The 18,563-nt window shown below is 39.2% G+C and overlaps 1 protein-coding gene across 6 annotated transcripts in view; it reads right to left on the minus strand.

The window, feature by feature from the left end:
• chp (leucine rich repeat containing G protein-coupled receptor chaoptin) overlaps nt 1-18,563 on the minus strand; it is a 75,479-nt gene that overhangs the window by 42,487 nt on the left and 14,429 nt on the right. Inside the window, exons 1-2 of one of the 6 annotated variants that reach the window (XM_072303936.1) lie at nt 12,396-12,577; nt 10,496-10,924 (exon numbers count right to left, since the gene is read on the minus strand). The exons of 1 other annotated variant lie outside the window; for it this stretch is intronic. In XM_072303936.1, the coding sequence (XP_072160037.1) occupies nt 10,496-10,498 (3 nt within the window). In that variant the 5' untranslated portion in view covers nt 10,499-10,924; nt 12,396-12,577. Of the gene's footprint in view, nt 1-10,495; nt 10,925-12,376; nt 12,578-18,563 lie in introns of those variants that run through there. 4 more of the 6 variants (XM_072303937.1, XM_072303938.1, XM_019052545.2 and 1 more) reach the window with 4 other exon arrangements.

Here is an 18,563-nt window from a genome sequence, read left to right on the forward strand (position 1 = left end):
GCAAAAATTTGATGATAAAACACTTTTGATATCAACCCCGTTTGGTTGTTCATTTGGCGTGGTGGTTTTACGCATACACGTTTCGCCTTCATTTGAGGAGTTATACCAAACGCGCTCCCTCGTGTTAATATAGTGGTATCGCCCCTTACAGATGATGGATTGACTTAAAATCCCTGTACAAAATATCCATAGGATCTGAAATTATTCTTTAAAGAGCTGGTTCGTGTTAAGAGTAGTTCTAACAAGGCGTGAGTAAGAACAAAACTTTGAAATCATGGTAATTAATTTACAAAAATGTGTAGACCACATGTCAACCAAATGAGCCACTATTGAAGAAGGGAAAAGGGGAAGGAATGAAAACAAGAGGACGAATAAATTATGTAAATTAACAGACGAAATAATGCAAATCAAAGGACAAAAAGAGGAAGCAAGACTAAACTAGCGGAAATAAGGAAAAACTCAGTTTGAAAGAGAAGAACTATTATAAAAAATCGATCAAGTTTTCTGGTTTCAGCTCTTTTGTGGATCAATCCAACACGTCTCTCTGGGTTCTTGGTTATAACATCGCCACTTTTGAGCCAAAGTATCACAAGCACCATGCAACGTTTCAAAATTTCCGCTGCCATTTTATTTTTTTACAGAGAAATCGTTCAAAAAAGCTGTCCAAAAATTTCAAACAGATTTAACCAACAATAGAGATGTTGCATTTGCGAGGAATTTCGATTTAACTAAAGATTCCTACGTAAAAATTCGCGAGAGACACGATGGTACCACTGGTTTTCTTTGAAATCAACTCCCAAGCTCAAAATAAGCTTCCAAGTTAAGGCCAAAATGGAGAGGATATCATCCCACGCTATCCTGAGAGTCCACCTCTACATCAAGACGAACTCTCCATGCAAAGATAGGGAGCAAATACATTGACAGGGCTGCCACTTTATTTGGGACTCCACAACTGAATACACGGCAACCCTGCTAATGTATTTGCTCCCTGTCTTTGCATGGAGAATTTGTCTTGATGTAGAGGTGGACTCTCAGGATAGCGTGGGACATCTCCTCCATTTTGGCCTCAACTTGAGAGCTTTTTTTTGAGCTTGGGAGTTGATTTCAGAGAAAACCAGTAGCACCATCGTGTCTCTCGCGAACTTTTACATAGGAATAGTCAAATCCCAAATTCCTCGCACATGCAAAATCTCAATTTCTCTGTAAAAAAATAAAATGGCGGCGGAAATTTTGAAACGCCGCATGGCCCTTGTGATACTTTGGCCGATAGGCTACAATATCCTAACTGCTCAGCAATCATTTTTCTTTCCTCTTCAGTCCCTGTGAGCGGCGCAACGGTGTGTGGGTTAGGGTTCCCTTTCTTGTGCAGTCTACCACCGTCCTCCACTCTAGTTGTCAAGGATACACCTCGTGGTATCAGTAAACATCAGTCCACCTCAGTATTGCCACGGCGCTTGCAATACATCGTAATAAAGTTCGACACATAATGAAGATATTAAGACGACGTTTTTATACAATCTGGCAGCGTTTACTTCAGAGCACCACTCGACCCTTCTAGCTAGTCTGTGAGAGTTTTCCCGATTCCACTTGTCAATTTTGTGGCTTTTATTTTTTATGACAGAGATAAATTCGATTTTTTAGTTTGTATGTATTTCTTTTTTTTTTCAATTTATGCGCGGAGTTTATAATTGATAGAACCAAGAGCCATCCCTAAATTCAAAGGAGGGCCTCACTGATTACGGTAACGAAACCGCATCGTTTGCTCCGATATATCGACTTTTTCCAGACCTAACTACATTTTCGGTGAATTCTCTGCATTACGAAGCGAATTCCTCAAAATTTTCGAAGGAATCTGCACAAATTATAAATGTTCTATTGTAAAAAAATTGAGTTGCCCGGTTAAATTTGGCCATAGCTGATGTGGCTTGGTTCTAATCTGCTTAACGCGGTCCGTTTATAACCTTGTTACTATCTTCCGGGAGAATGCTCGTTTATGACTTCGATAAACACTGCACGATTTATGACTGGAGGATTACCCGTTGTTTACATTAGACGTTCAACTAAAATCACATTTTGTTACCAGTAACACGCATTCACTTGGCAAGCTTTTACAGACCATCTGCATATGCATTGTATACAAATTAATGTCTCGTTATATCGATAGAAAACGGTCTTGTTCAGTACAGTTTAACTCGGGTGTTATCATTGACTTGGTCATCAATCCGAGTTATCTCTCAGTATAGAAACGGATTAACCTCATGGTCTTTCTTCAGTGATTTTAAAGATCTTCAGCATAATCCTCGCAATAAAGGGCCAAGAGAAAATGATCGCATCGATTGCACAAAATTCGGAAAAATTCAGCGGTCACAATCTATCACCGATCCAAAATCATGCTCTTCTTAAAAATTCATCACGATGCAGGGATTGCGATTGAAAAAAATAAATTGGAGTCTGCCCCACCCCTTCCTTTGGAGATAATTTTTTCCGACTCGGAATCCAAGAAATTGCTCCATTAAGCAGAGAGGCAATATAAAAACTTCAACTTTCTTTGCCAATATATTCTAAAGTTAGAACTGTGCCCTACAAATTTTATATGACCCTGTATACTGAATTGCGTTTCTTGCTGCGTGAGTAACCGTGAGAGAGTGCGTAAAAACTCGGGTAAATGTCAACAAAACTAGGACGTTCCCGTCAATCGATATTGTTGGATTCCAGCGGGAAAAATGATGCAATCACAGCGGCAACCAAAATTCATGGAAGGTAGACTTTAAGACCCTACTCCGCCCAAGAAAGCATTGCTGTGGTAACATTACTAACAAGCTGTATTTCCACCCGTTTTCAATATTGCGAATAAGGAAATATTCCAACATGATTTCAGTATTGTTAGCAAAATACGCTAAAAATACTGTTTTATCATTTTCCCCGCGCGTATGTAGACTTGGATCGCATTTAGCAAAAAGGAGCCAGCGCGATTGCAGTGTTGTAAAAATGTTGCATCCTCATAAATTTCTATCTAATCTAAAAATTTCCCAGACTAGCAATCATTTATGGTGATATGATTGTTAATTTGAGATGAAAATAACTGTGTAAATGTTAATACTGAACATGTATTGAGTACTTTTAAAAGAAAAGAAGAAGTTGCACAATTTCGAAAACCCTGTAATTGCGCTGGCACCTTTTTGCTACATAATATTCCAATTTTGACCCTTGCAGCAGGTTATTTTCCCGGAAATTGTTGCCAGAAATATCACTGACAATATTTGTGCACGGATGAGAGTAAATATTGCAAAATAAAGATCACTATCGGTGTCTGAAATCAACCTTTTTCCGCATTACGATTAGATATTTGTTCTTTTTTGAAATTGTAAAAACGCTAATAGAAAAATTCAACTGAATTGAACTACAACTTGTCTTGAATTTCAACTTTTAAAATCAAAAGGTCAGTTTGAAATTTCTTTCTGCCATAAAGATCCATGAGAACTGTTTGAAATTTTCCAAACACTGATAAAAAGTGTTATCTATGGTATCGCTTGCCAGTACCGCTAGGGTGCAAGAATAACGTAGTACAAACGTTGCTGTAGAGAAGAAATTAGTAATGCCGTTTCATCTTGTCTCGCGATGTTACCCCTCTTTTCCGGGGGGAGGGGAGGGAGACCTCCTAAATTATTAATTTTTAACGACAAATGGAAGTGAATAAATTCGTACAAGTTTAGCTGGTGATCCGGATTTTAAATCATTAAATTTACGAAGTGCAAAGCACGATACATTTTCTTACCCTCCTCCGGGATAATGACCTTAAAATCTAGGTCACCAGCTGATACAATTAATTCAACTTTCATTTTCCGTTTAATCATTTTACGAGCCCCTCGAGAGAATCGTGGCTCCTTTGTCGTAAGAGCGTGTCTTAATCTCCCCGTGAGCCCTATTCTCTGTATGACCCTATGTTTTCCAGGGCTCAAGTGGAAATCGAGGTAGGTCCTTACGTCCCAAGAATGACAAAAGGAACGAACGGTCTCAACAAATGCAACCAGTTGGAGTCAAAGCCAAGCAGAATCTAAGAAGGGTTCTCTTGCAGGGCTGCCAGATTGGGTGAAACGTCACGCCTTTTCACGGTTTAACGGGCTGATTGCTGAGATTGATAGACAAAGCTATAGACAAAGACGATATAAAGAGTATGGAGCGATCCTATTGGTTGAAATGGGTAGTTCTTATAGATTACACTGTTAAAAATTATTCTGGCCTGAGTGGCCTGAGTGAAATATTGTGGAGCTATCCTGCCTGGAGCATCGAGTGACAAAATTGTGCGGTGAGTTAGATAGCTCGCTCTGGCATGGGAAGCTCCTTGTAGCATGCTACAAGGAGCTTCCCATGCCAGAGCGAGCTATCTAACTCACCGCAAAATTTTGTCACTCGATGCTCCAGGCAGGATAGCTCCAGGAAAGACAGCTGTATGCTCGGGACAGATACTTTCCACTCAGATTTTTGATACTTAAGAAGAAACAGAGCTATAATTTTCTGCGCATCATCAACGCGCATTGACCGTTACAATCTCATTCTGGAATTCACGACTGCGACGGCGTCAGTCTCCAGCCAGTGGCTTTTGCGTGAACAGTGATTAGTTGCGACTCGTGAAGGTGTACAGCAAATTAAATATTGTTTGAAGGCTTTCCAGGATAATACCCCATGGATCCCATACCAAAGTGTTCGCTGAGTTCCTAACACGACGGAAAATAAAAATTCGTCCTAGTAGAATAGCCTACCTCCAGGAATTTTGAAAACGCCGGTAAGGGCAGCAGTTTTATGAAACTAGGTTTAAGAGGAAAAATACATATTTCGTACCATTATACTGCAAAATTGTATCTCTTTCTCTTTTATCGCTTCATTCCTTATCGCTTGTTGATTTGCATGTGCATGGTAGTTTATTTAGATTATTCCCTATTTAAAACCATCATGTTGCTCCCATTAATGTATTATTTGCTTTTAGTTGTACTTCCTTGTCAAGTATCTGTAGTTTCCTTGGTGAAGGTTCGTTATGCGTCTGGAGATGGCACTGTATGCCGAAAAACCTCAGGTGTATTGAATAAAATTTTGCAGTATAATTCTACGAAATTGTCATTTATTCTTTTTAGCTCGTATGATACTTTTGGGCATCAAAGCCTGATTATACGGGTATGGCGTGGCGTCCAGTAAAGTTAGAATTCTGTTATCGTGTATATTTGTTTTTTAAGCTTACACTGAATTTATGTTCACAAAATACTTAATATCTACAAAACTTTTCTTTGTCTAAAAGCGTTTTCGAAATTACTGGAGACAGCTGTTCAGCTATGACAAATATTGATTTTCCGTAGCGTGTTTGCAACTCAAAAAACACTTTGGCTCCGAATTTGTGGGATATTGGCCCGAAAGTTCCTCAAACATGATTTGATTTGCAGTACAACTTCACATCTTTTCAAAAAAAAAAAGAACATACATTGCAGTTACAGGTGGAAGGGAAAGGCAGAAGAGGGAGGGAGGAGAGGAGGGAGGAGAAGGAGGGGAGAGAGGAGGGGAGGAGAGGGAGGGGAGGAGAGGGAGGGGAGGAGAGGGAGGGGAGGAGAGGGAGGGGAGGAGAGGGAGGGAGGAGAGGGAGGGGAGGAGAGGGGGGAACGGATCGGGGTATGAGACGGATGCCAGGGGTAAGGGGAGGGCAGTCGCCAGCGACGCAGCCCGTCCTTATGCCTGAGTTACTTTAGCTCAGCATTTCCGTACTTACGTCGGAGATTTTCAGCTCCGTGGAAATTGGCCCTGAGCGATGAGTGACTTCCGAGCGACTTCCTTATATAGGTCGTGCTCTGAGCTAATTTTTTTTAACAGTGTAGGGTAAGAAAATGATGGACTATCTAAAACGTCTCTCGTGGGTTGCCGTTTGTTAGTCTATTATCTACTTCCTTTGTCCATTACAACCACTCGCTGCCACCAATAGGATAGGATACGTCTATATTCTTTTTGTCATCTTTGTCTATCAACTTATTGTCAGCAATTTGAAGCCTGCCTATGTAAAGTGTCTATTGCATGAGTGAGAATTTGGGTACAATTTGGAAATTTACAATACTAAAATATGGACCAAGAGATAAATTGCAGGGCTTATATAAAGAGGATATAAGGCGCATAAAAGCAGTGCATGGAAAAATTGTGATATTACTAATATTTCAAGTTAAACTAGTTTTAATGCATGTTCTGTGAAAAATTCGCTCACAAATTTCAATTTTTAAGCATCAAAATGTTAGTTTGAACTTTCTGTCCGCCATGAGAATCCATGTAATTCCGAAACTTCTGACACATATATTTCTCGAAATAGCAAAAACTGCACTTATGCGCCTTCTCCTCCAAGCCCCTCAATTGTAGTTTTGCTGTTTTTGAAACAAGGAAAACATGTGATCATTTGTTGTGTGTTCTGTTAATGTCATAATTCGTTGTTTGTGTTCGTACCAAGTTCTATAAAAAAGTACCAAGTACATGGACGCGCTTACAAATGTCCCTATCCCAGGGTATCGATGAAAGATATTTGAACCCCGGGGGAAAAAAAGTTGATTCCTTACAGTGGCGTGGTGTTTTTTTCGATATATCGATTTTTCTGCCCTTTTAAACCTATGGAAAAGGATCGATGGAAGGATGCTCGCAACAAACACATAAGTAATCGATTATTTACTATAGCTTTAAATGGGGAAATAGCGACAACTGACATTCAAGCCTCGCCATTGGTTAATTCCTTTCTACTAAATTAGGCTTATTCGTCGTGATTCCTACAGACAAACCCTCCAACTTCTTTTCCTCAGTTTCAATTTGCCATGGATTGCATCCCTTCTATTTCGCCGTGCTACGTATAGAAGAGCGCCTTTAATGTCATTTCGAGGTTGCAAAATTGCCATGATAAAACGAGAAATTTTAAAAAAGCTCGTAAATTGATTTCTTTGAAATATACTTTTCAAGAAAAATATTACAAAATTTACTTCAAAAAAATTTGGTTAGGCGAGAGAAATCTACAAATGCATTCTCTCAAAATATAAAATCGACAAAACCGGGATATGCCGGTTTAGTGCATTGCTATTTGACTCTCGATTTTTGTAGTAGGTCGGAACATACTCGTGCAGCAATCTATTCAAGGTTTTATTTCTCGCGTTTCTTAAAAAAATTTCCTCAACGCAAGTATGCCAAACTTTAACAAGACGAATATGATGTTTGCTATTTTCATCGCATTTAACAGAAGAGAATAAGTGTTCCGGTGTTCGAAATACAGTGTTCAAATATAGTGAGACTTCCCCTATGCTTCACAAAACGCAAAATATACGCACAGTGATGAAATATAAACGATTTTTTCCTTTATAAGTCACAAATTTTTGCTAGGAGAACAACAGCTTTTGCTATTCCAGAATGTATTTTCTTTTTTTTACTCGATTAAGATAAAGATGAAAATTTTTACAACATTGCAAGCAAGCTGGTTCCCCTCTGTAAAATTCGATCTTATATATACTTTATAATCCCAAATAAATATTGCTAAAACATATGATTCGTCCTCATTATGTTGGGTTGCTTCCTAGGATGAACCGCAAAAAAACCTAGCCCAAATGAGCGAACAAACAAAGAGAGATTTTAAAACATGGGTTAACAAGGCTAAAACATTAAAAAACACTAGAATGCAGGACGTTTCTAGCTGTTACCAGCTCATTTTCAGCTGAAAAACCACGAAAAATAGACAACTAATTGATTTTTTAAAGAGAAATCCGGCCTAGTTTACCCATGTTTTAAAATCCCTCCCTCCCTATTTCCTCCTAGTTTATATGCAAAATACGCGAAGGAAATTTGACAACGTTCATACGGCGCGGCGTTATGGTCAAAAACCCCTCATTGCTCTCACGATCTGAATCCCATATTGAAGAATAACGATGGTCATATCCCCCCCCCCTCCCTACGCACTGTACCACTTCCTCGAGTTGGACCCCTCCTTCCCTAGCAGGATAGTATTGAAATAAACCGAGACGAAAAGCCGTCTGTGAACAGGGGGTGCTAGTCTTCACTTTCACTCGGTGGCAGTTTATCGGGGCGGTTATCGGTCGTTCCCGCCCGCGGAGGGGTCGCCGCGGCGCCACGGTGGCGGGGGTGGGGGTGGGGGGTGGGGGCGCCGATGTTCCATTCGTACGCACCCACAAATACGAGGCCCCTGTTTACAAACATCCGCGTTTGCGTTTATGGATCGTTTTCATTCACAAGTGGCGCACGCGGCCCGCGGGTTGCGTCCGACCGTTTTGAAGGCGCGGCGGCGCAACCAACGTGACTCCGCATAATTCCGTGTCTATTTTCCTGCTTGCTGGGTACGCCTGCCGATTGGTTGAGTTTTGGCTGGATTCTAGAATGGCTCTCGACGAAAAGTGCACGAAAAAATTGAATGTTGAATTAACAATATACTGTGAAAAAAAATATGCAACCGTATCAAATGAATGATTTTACATTTAGAAAAATGCTGACTCAACATTGAATTTGTTCATTTAACCGTGGACGTAGTACACGCAGCATTTTCATAGTAAAAACAGCATGTCGAGTTGAGATGTCTTCGAGTAAATAGTTGGGTCAGCTACTTACGTAACAGAATTATGTTTAATGGTTACAGATAATGAACTAGCAGAAAAAAAATTATCTTAACGTCACATGTTTCTGTGTTTGTATTGCATCAATTTTAAAAGTAAACACGTTTTACAAACTCATTAAAACAACTATGAAAACCACGGCCGTCTCTTAAATTTTCGGCGCGAGGCAAAAACAACTTTTAACACTCTCCATGCATAAAAGTCTACGTTCAATTATCCAAATACATGCACCATGCATTTTTAACAATGCCAATTCCTATTTTCATTGAAGCTGACCTCTTCATCTTAAAATGTTGTGTAAATTCCTTGGCCCTCCCTGAAAGATTCCTCCGATTATTATGCAAATGGACCGCGTTAAGCAGAAAGGAACCAAGTCACATCAACTGCTGCCAAATTTAATCGGCCAATTTAATTTTTACATGAAATCAGCTGTGCAAATTAGTGAATTTTCTCCATAGTATGGATCAAATTCCTGAAAAAAATTTGAAGGCGAACAAGCAGAAACGTCCTTTTGTAAAAAATTAAATTGATCAGTTAAATTTACCAATTGCTGATGTGGGTTGGTTCCTTTTTGCTGAACGCGTTCCAAATATATACATTTTTTCTTAGGATTTATAAAAAGGACGTATTTATGCTGAAAGAAACCGCACGTGAAAATAAGTGAAATAAAAAAGAAAAAAATGTATATAGGTTTTGCGTGCGACATAGTTCCTTTTAATCAATTCATTTCCACATGCTCCCTTTTAACTTAAATTTCTCCAAGAAGGAGTCAAAATTTTGCAGCACTGCTTCAAGACACGCGTATTTCCTAACTCTGCACCGCTGTAATTATAGGGGTAAGAGAAAGGAGAAAGAAAATAATTCGCATAAGAAGAGCTGGGTCCATACACAGGGCTTCAAGCCGCTATCGGTTGACACACTTTCAAGGTGACATTGTGCACGTTTTTGCAAGTCCCGTATCAGATAACCATTACCCTCTGTTGAGGGGATGTTTACTAGTTTTACACGCAGACCTCCATAGCTTCGCAGCAGGAATGCGGGTCTTAAATTCAATTTCTTTGGCATGAAGAAAAGGATATATCACTCTGTCTTAAGCGGGAAGCAAGTGATGTATTCGAATGGGCTCATTTTTTCTACGAGATTGAAAAACAATGTGGAACTAGGTCCACTTACTCTTATCGGCTTCCTTTATAAATTTGGAATTTGCATGAAATTATAATGGGATATGTGGAAATGTAGTGTATTAGACTACTAATAACCTAATTTTTGCCAGTCAATGGATTAGTTGGACTACATTTTGCAATTTGGAACTATAAATTCTGGCTCTTCTAGAAAAACACTCATGTGCATAGGGAAACTAATGGCACATACGTTGTTTTTAAACTGGGCTAGAATTTATAATTCCAAATTGCAAAATATAGTCCAATTAAGATATTCAGTATCTTATTAATTGGAAGATATCGTCTTAATCATATGATTTGATGATTAAATCTTGCAACATAAGCTAGAATAATCAGATCTGAGTGAACTTAATTCCTTTGGGACATTTTGCAACAAGAAAGGAAGGACCACTTTTTTTTCCATTTTTAAAAAATTAAATGGACCACTAGAGAAGGTCTAATCCAGAAAAGTTTCCATGTTTTGTCATCGAAATCCATTTTGTCCATCAACATGCTGTCTCTATCCCATCAAAGCAATCGCAAGTCCATAAATTTAGCCCCAACATCTGCATCTATTCAAACTATACCACACACAGATAAAAGGAGGATGCAAGAGAACCAGAACATCTTGTGTAAACGGTTAAAAAGATCTTCGATGGCACTCGTATTTCTCGCTGAAAAAACCTCCCCGTGAAAAAAATAATGAAAACTTACCATTTTGCTAGCTGTCTTCTGGTACTCTCAAATGAATAACTTCCTCACAAATTGCAATCTTCCAGAAAGTAAACAATCACGTCATTTTTTTCGATGCTATTCCGGTCGTCATATGTTCAAACTTGAAACTAACGGTGTTGCCGAATAGTTCACTCTTGTAATCATGCAGGGGTGTAATTTTTTAAAGTCCTAACTCGCGCTAACTTTTTTACTGTGAACACTGAAGATTTTTAACACACAATTATTGAAGGGAGTGAAAATCACAGATGACCAGGTCACGTGTGGGTGGATTCAATTTACCAAGGGTTCAAGAAATAAGCAATGATGAAAGGAATCAGTAAACTATATGGCACAAGTAATAAACAAACTAAAAAATGTTTGAGAAATTTTCTGAACATGAAAAGTTCAACACCTGTTTTGCTTGATGAGCTGAAAAGAATTTAAATTATGTCACGATTACACAAGAGGCGACAGGGAAAATATTTGCAGTACGTTCAGTGAGGGTAACAAAGTAAGTTGATGGCTTTCTTGATTTTTAATAATTCCTGCAAGTATTAGAGTGACGAACCCATTTTTTTGAATTTTGCGAGACTGAAAGCAGACCCGGCACAAGCTGTAGTGCACAAGCAGAGCTGTGTCATTTTTTTGCACTCTCTGGTGTCAATTCTTTCCTTAAGAGACCAGCAAAACAGCTCAGGAAATGTTTCATTCAAACTTCTTTTAAAATCTACCCCAAATTCTTTCTCGTGCAGTTTTCTTGGTTGCAAATTTTTATCGAAGAATTTGAATGTTTCCTTAAATGTTTTGAAATCATCTCGTATGACAGAAAAATAATCCTAGCTGAGATCATAATTAATACGTTCTATTAAGGATAGTTTGATAAGCAACCTCTGTCAGAATCAGTAAATATATAGGCTATATAGACTGACAAATTTAGACTTTTTCAAAACGTATCAACTAACATACGGGTCGAATTTTACTCAAGATTTCAAGAGACATGCATCTTTATCCTGAACCAAGATTTCTGCTGATTTTTACAACCAGATAATTTCTTATGAAAATTGCGACATTCCTTAAAGCTAGTGATTTTTCTTTCCTCTCTGTTTCTAATAAATTACTTTTTATTTTACCCTCGTAGTCACTGAATTTTATTTTTGCTCAAAAAGTGTTTTAAAAAATAAATTGTAGCATTTGGGATTATTTCGAATTAAGACCTCACGATGAGCCAACATAAATTTTTAAACGTCTCGTAAGACTCCATGGACATAAAAAGTTAGGTCCTATGAACTGGACGTTCGGTGTTCCAAATCATCCCAACTAGATTGGGTGTCGAACCCAATTTTGATTTTTTGTAAAAAAAAAAAAAAAAACGTTCTTCTTGCGTAACCGAACTTTATGAGGTAAAGTGAACTGATGAAAGAAGTTCTGTAATATCTTTAATATGAACGGAGCGTTCAGCTACGCCTTGTCCACACGTACTCTTTAAGCAAGTAAATGTAAAAATTTAAGGTAAATTCCTGGTCTCTGACGTAAGTAGCCTAGTTGCTGATCGTCGTAATATATTAACTAACTAAACATTTATATTATATTTACTTCTTAAAACCCATATATGCCCATTGGGTCGTTAACGACCCATCGCAGTTTTTAACTTTAGGTGTCCGTGTAAATTAGGGAATTTCATGTGTTCAACACAGAAAAAGCCGTGTCTGGGATATAGGCATGCCTATTTTATTTTTGTTGTGAGTATATTTTGGGTAACACGTGTTTACCCTGTTTACATAATGTCAAAAATAATAAGTAAATAAGAAATCAATTAAAAAAATAGTTTCGGGCATATATGGGTTAATTTATATTTGTATACTATATTTTATATTCTTATACATCTTATTATACGGCACACTTGAACACTGAAACGTACTGCAAAATTTCCAAGGTTTCCAAGGGATCCGAGCACAAAGCGGGTAAGGATTAGCGTAAAGTCTAGACCGGCGTTAATGCGAACTCGGCGCGGTGAAGCACGGAGCGAACTGAGCGCGCGAGGGTTGACGCTAGACGCGGAGGACGGCTGACTGACCAACTGAGGGTTCGAGGGATCTCCCTGCGACGCCACCGTCGGCTGTCGTCGCGCTCGTCAGCTGTTCCACTTGCAGAGCAACACAGCATGTTGCCGATTCAATCTCCATCACAGGGCTAAAGTAGAGTACCTATAAAGCGAAAGTATGGACAGATCGCTTCATGGAGGGCTTAACGGCCCAAAAGTGCAGCCACCCTTCTAACCAAACTCCACAAATTTCACTGCCAGTCTGTAGATTCCAATTCTAACGAAGATGGCTAAGAAAGTACATAAATGAGCGTTCTTCCACAAAAATGAGTATATTTATTCAAAAACTAAGTCAAATACGTGCTTTATAAACGATGGTTCGTAACAATTGTATTAATAAATCGCTCCGGATAATTGAAATTCATAATTTTGGCTGCATTTCTGGGCCCTAACTTTATTCGCGGAGGCATCGGTGAAGGCCTGATGGATTTTCGGAGTTTCACATCTGTCTATACTCTCGCTATACAGGTACTCTAGGTTAAAGTATGGCTACGGAATTCGACGAGGGTAAATTGGACTACATTCTGCTAGAGTACACGGATGGGTTAAGTACGGACCTGTCGGAATATGGAGTTTTTAGGGCCTAAAAGAGCAACCCTCTACTAGAGTCAATTATGAAGAAAAGCATCAAATTCACAGGAAATTATTTTGAAAAAGGAGACGAGAATCTTGCGTCCTCATACGGAAGTGAAGACGAGGCTTGTACATCGCAATCTCGGTAAGAAACAACACCCATGAAGAACCGTAAGGGGTCCCAATTTTCTTCGAAAAAAATTGTCATCTACTAAATGAGTTGATTTGGTTTTAACCGATAGATAATGATTAAATGTTTCAAGCAAAAACACATCATAAAAGCATTGCTTTTATTAATTAGTTATTGAATTTTCGAAAAGTAGAGAGTGCACAGGAATTTTCTTTGATTTTGCCGCTCCTTCTCATTCGTTTTGAAACATCAATAAAAACCATCAAGTGAACGTGCCGGGGGGGAGGGGTGAATAAGACGCATTTACTCGTGTTTAACACATTTTTTGGGGATGCCCTGTCAACACTACTAGCAAAAGTTAAGTTTTGTAAACCTATCTCTGTGTGGACAAAGCCTTCCATTCATAAGCAATGAACGAAAAAATTATGAAAGAACATACATGAATGTGGTTTAATGATTTTAACTTCCGCCGCCGCGCCGCGCCGCGCAGACCGCACCGTGTTTGGCGCAATGCGTGAAGTATTCACGCAGTCTTGTAGGCGCCATACGTTTCACGCTAACCGCAATGACCGGTGGTGAACACAGTGGTGTTTGATGCAATGCGTGAAGTATTCGTGCAGTCTTGTAGGCGCTGATATGTGTTACATGCCGATCGCTGCGCCGATGGCTTCTCCTTTTCAGCTCGAGTCCTCGTCATCATTGCTCTCTGCGTCGCGCCATTCCAGGCCAAATTGCGTGTTTGGTTTCTCTCTTAACTCGACTAATTAAAGGTGCTGTCTCTTGTATCACTGAAAGACGACAAAATTAAAAATTACTACACTCTCAGGAAATGAGAGAGTTTGTCGCCTTTTCTCGTTTGTAATTTTTTTTTTCTAAATCCGATATTTTTTTATACCTACATTTGAAAAAATTGCAAAATTTGCCGCCCTCTAGATTTGCCGCCATGAGCCGCGGCCCATGTGGCCACCCCCTTAATCCGGCCCTGGCCTCCATAACAATGCCTCGCCTCTTCACCGTAAATCCTGTACCTCGGTCCTCTATCTTCTGACTCTCTTCACTCATAATTCTTTCTCAACTTCTTCCATGAATATGAGCCGAAGCCTTCCTCTATTTCGCTTAGCGATGGTTTTACCTTCAATACTTCTTTTGGCATTCCCCTGTTTTTCATTCTCCCAACATGGCCAAACCATTGTATTCTTTGCGCTTTAATGAATCTTAAAATACCATCATGCTCAAGTATTTGGTCAATTTCTACATTCTTTCAGTGCACTCTCTACTGTTCCGCAATGCAAGACTTAAAACTACTATACAAGCTCATTACCTTCATAGCAATTTTGAAGAAGAAAAAATCTAAAAAATTAAACTTTATCTTAGCTGCCCGATTCCCTAAAAAACTTATTCAGTAAGTAGCTGCATCCACTGCTTGCCGCCCGCCTCAGTTTCATAACATCCCGCTCAATTCGACGTCACTCTGACATAAGAGCTTATTTCTATTTCCACGTAAGCCGTAAGCCCTGAAAAGCCTAAAGTTATATGGAGAACACTGCCGTGCTAAAGAAGAACACCGTATGAACATTCGAAAGTTGCCAAATTTCCCTCGATAAAACATGTATTTTTGACGACACTCATGCACATTTTTCTGTGAAATTTTCAGATATTTTAGATTGAATTGCGTGCGAAATTGTCGGAAAATTTTAGAAAAAAATATTCATAATTTACCCTGCGAATTCGGTTTTTTTTTTAGGGAAATTTTGGCAACGTCTGATGGCTCATACGCCGTTCTTCCGTAGCATACACTGGAAAAAAAAACACATTGGATCTAGAGTCCAGACTCTTAAAAACATTGACAAGAAAAAATACTCTCGATTCAATCAAATTTAAACTGAAATCAAGAACCCAGCCTCTTAAGTTGAGCGGATTTCTTTTTGATTTAAGCTTCAATCTGATTGAATCAAGAGTCCTTATTCTTGTCGATGTTTTCAACAGTCTAGACGCTAGATCCAATGTGTTTTTTTTCCTTATTTTTTTTTTTTTTTTTCAAGTGCGGCAGGACAGGGCTGATGCGGAAATTGAGATACGTTCTTACGTCAGTGGGACGACGAATTCCATCATGCTCCCCAAATTCCAGAAATCGTCACTCCAAACGACATAAGGGCATATCTCAATATCCACACAAGCCCTATTCTCCGTATAATTGCATGCTCTCTGTAACTCATGTAGAAATCGAGATACGCCCTTGCGTCGATGGACCAGTGAAATATGAGGCAAGCGTCATAAAGACCGCGTCGATGGCAACGGCGACGCAACGGAAAACGCATTTCGACGGGAGAGCGGGAACCGGGAAGCGCAGGGGTTGCGGAAGGGGGGGGGGGGAGTCGTCTGGCGCCACGCTCTCTGTTGCTTGGCGCCAGCGGGGTGACTGGGACAGTGGGTCTCGAGCTTTTCCGCGACTTTCCACGGGCTCGTCCACGTGTCCCTACGCAGCTACGCATAGCGTCGCGGTGCCGCCGCGCCACCCTCGGTGCTCACCCTCCGAGCGGCTTTGAATAATCCCTCGTCCGGCTACTGTCTCATCCTCATCCGGGTCCTGAGTTTTCGTCGACGGGGCAAGCTTGCGGAAGTACTGCTCTGCCAGCCGTGCTAAGGAACAACGCCGTATGAACATCCGAGAGTTGCCAAATTTACTCCGATGAAATGTTGATTTTTTAAGAAAATTATGAATATTTTTCATTTAAAGTTTCAGATACTTTAGATCAAATTGCAAACAAAATTGCCTGAAACGTTTGTGGAAAAATATGAAAAATTTTCCAAATAAATTCGTTTTATATTGAAGGAAATATGACAACGCCTGAAGGCTCATACGGCGTTCTTCCTTAGCATGGCAAAATAGGTCTCTGGGTGTCAGCCGAGAAAATATATTCTGAGCCAGAGAGGAAAATTACTTACTCCGATGAAATTTTTATTTTTTAAGAAAATTATGAATATTTTTCATTGAAATTTTCAGAAGTTTTAGATTAAATTGCAAACAAAATTATCTGAGAAATTGGTAGACACATACTCAAAAATTTTCCCGAAAATTAGTGATTTGCAATGAGAGATTTGGGAACGCCTGAGGGCTAATGCTGCGTTTTTCCTTAGCACGGCAGTACTACTCTGCCGTGTTAAGGAAAATCGCCGTATGAGCATTCAGGCGTTGCCAAATTTTCTCCAGCAAATCACCAATTTTCAGGAACATTTTAGTGATCTTGTATCTAATTTGATGTAAATGATGTGATTTGATTTAAAGTGTCTGAAATAAATTTCAAGGAAAAATATTCACACCTTTCCTCAAAAATATACAGTTTATCGACGGAAATTTGGCAGCTCTCGAATGTTTAGAGGGGGTTCTTCCTTACCACGGCATTACTATATACTCTACCGTTTTGAGGAAAATCGCCGTATGAGCATTCAGGCGTTGCCAAATTTAATTTGACTAATCACGAATTTTCGGGAAAGTTTATGAACATTTTTCTTCCAATTTTTCGGATTTCGTTCGAAATTTGATCTTTTGTAAGGGCCAGAGAAAAAATGTAATCCATACACAATAATAAACTGATCGTCGCAAATTTTGAAACATTTCAATGAACTTACACCCCCCTCCCGCCCTATGCAAAAATTTGACCCCCTTTGCAATGTGCAAAGCAAGACCCCGATCGTTGAAATCGAGAAACTTTTTTATTAAACGACGGCTAACCCTTCGATCTGGGCAGTAGATGACCTGATTCCTTTTCAAAAGCTCACTGACGCAGTGACCGACATCCGTGTCACGCCGGAAGCGGAATGCAGATTTATTGGGGCGCGGAGGATTCCGAAGGAAAAACAACGTATGATTGTTCGAGTGTTGCCAAATCTCCATTAATAAAACACGAATTATCCGAAGAACTAGTATATTTCACCCCTTGAAAGATTCAGAAAATTTAATTTGCACCGTAATCTATCTTATCTGAAAATTACGAGGAAAAATATTCATAACTTTCTTCAAAAGTAAATGTTTTGTTCGAGGAAATTTGGCAACGCTCGAGTGTTCTAACGACGTTTTTCCTCAACACTGCGAGGAAGCGAGGAAGGGTAGTTCCTACAAAAATGCAACATTCTATGGCTTTCGTATTGGTTTTTCTCACTGATTCTGTTTGCATTTTATAAGTCTAATAGGATTTCTGTGCAGAACTCCATGGTAATAGGATTTTGCGGGGTGGAGTCTGGTCCAAGCGTTGCCAGGTTTTTGCGAATGTAGTGACCAAGGGCTAGAATTAAATAGATTACATATGTAGAAATTGGCAGCGTTATTGTCAATGCATTGACATGATTGCCATGTGTGGTAAAATGTAGTTCGAGTTTTGAAAGCTTTGAAAAATAGACGTTGAACTCTTAGAGGTGGATGTATCTTGAGAATCATTTTTAGTTTTATTTCGCCAGCTTTACAAAAACAATGGTTTAGAAATGCTTTTATTTAATTATTTGTATTATTGGTATGATTATAGGACAAAATTACGGCTTCGATAATGCAAGTGTATTTAATAATGATGATTTGCGCCGACCATTCTGGCAACATTCATCGGACATTCCCTGGTGTTGTTCGACATGATTCAGTATCCATTCCAATGGCCTACTAAAAAACTATGCGACTTTTTAGTGTATACCCCGTGCCAATCTGTGCATGTGTCCGTATAATCAGGGAATGAATAAGATTGACAGTAAAACTACAAAACCACATGTTTCCGTTTCAACGGAACAGATTTGTCACGTCCAACTTTTTTGAAGAATGACAAATGGGACCTACTTACTTAATTTTAAAATTCACAACATTTCGTGTAAGTTTCCTCTCCCATTCAAGAATATTCTCTGAAAACTGCGCTCAAAAATGTTTAGCGACACTCAATGAGGAAATAATAGAAAGGCACAGTTTTTTAACATGTACCTCAATCGAGTATCGAAATATATCGGTGGAAAATTCATGGAACATCGCATCAACATCACATAAAATTCATTAAATCAATTCACTCAGGGTACTACTGGAGTAGTCGATTGAAAAATTTTGTGTGAGAGCTTCAAAAATCATGCCATTTTGGAACCGTTTGAAACCTGTCTGACTTAAAATCTCCTTGAAAAGGATTTCAGCCTAAATGTTCCAAATGCACACAAGGAGGTTTTTAGAAGCCAACGAGGTCTTCAGGAAAGAAATTCTCGAAATGGAACTTTGTCTCTCACGTGTAAGGCACACTTTT

The sequence above is a fragment of the Bemisia tabaci genome, chromosome 9 (genome assembly GCF_918797505.1).
Source record: "Bemisia tabaci chromosome 9, PGI_BMITA_v3".
In the NCBI taxonomy this organism is placed as follows: domain Eukaryota; kingdom Metazoa; phylum Arthropoda; class Insecta; order Hemiptera; family Aleyrodidae; genus Bemisia; species Bemisia tabaci.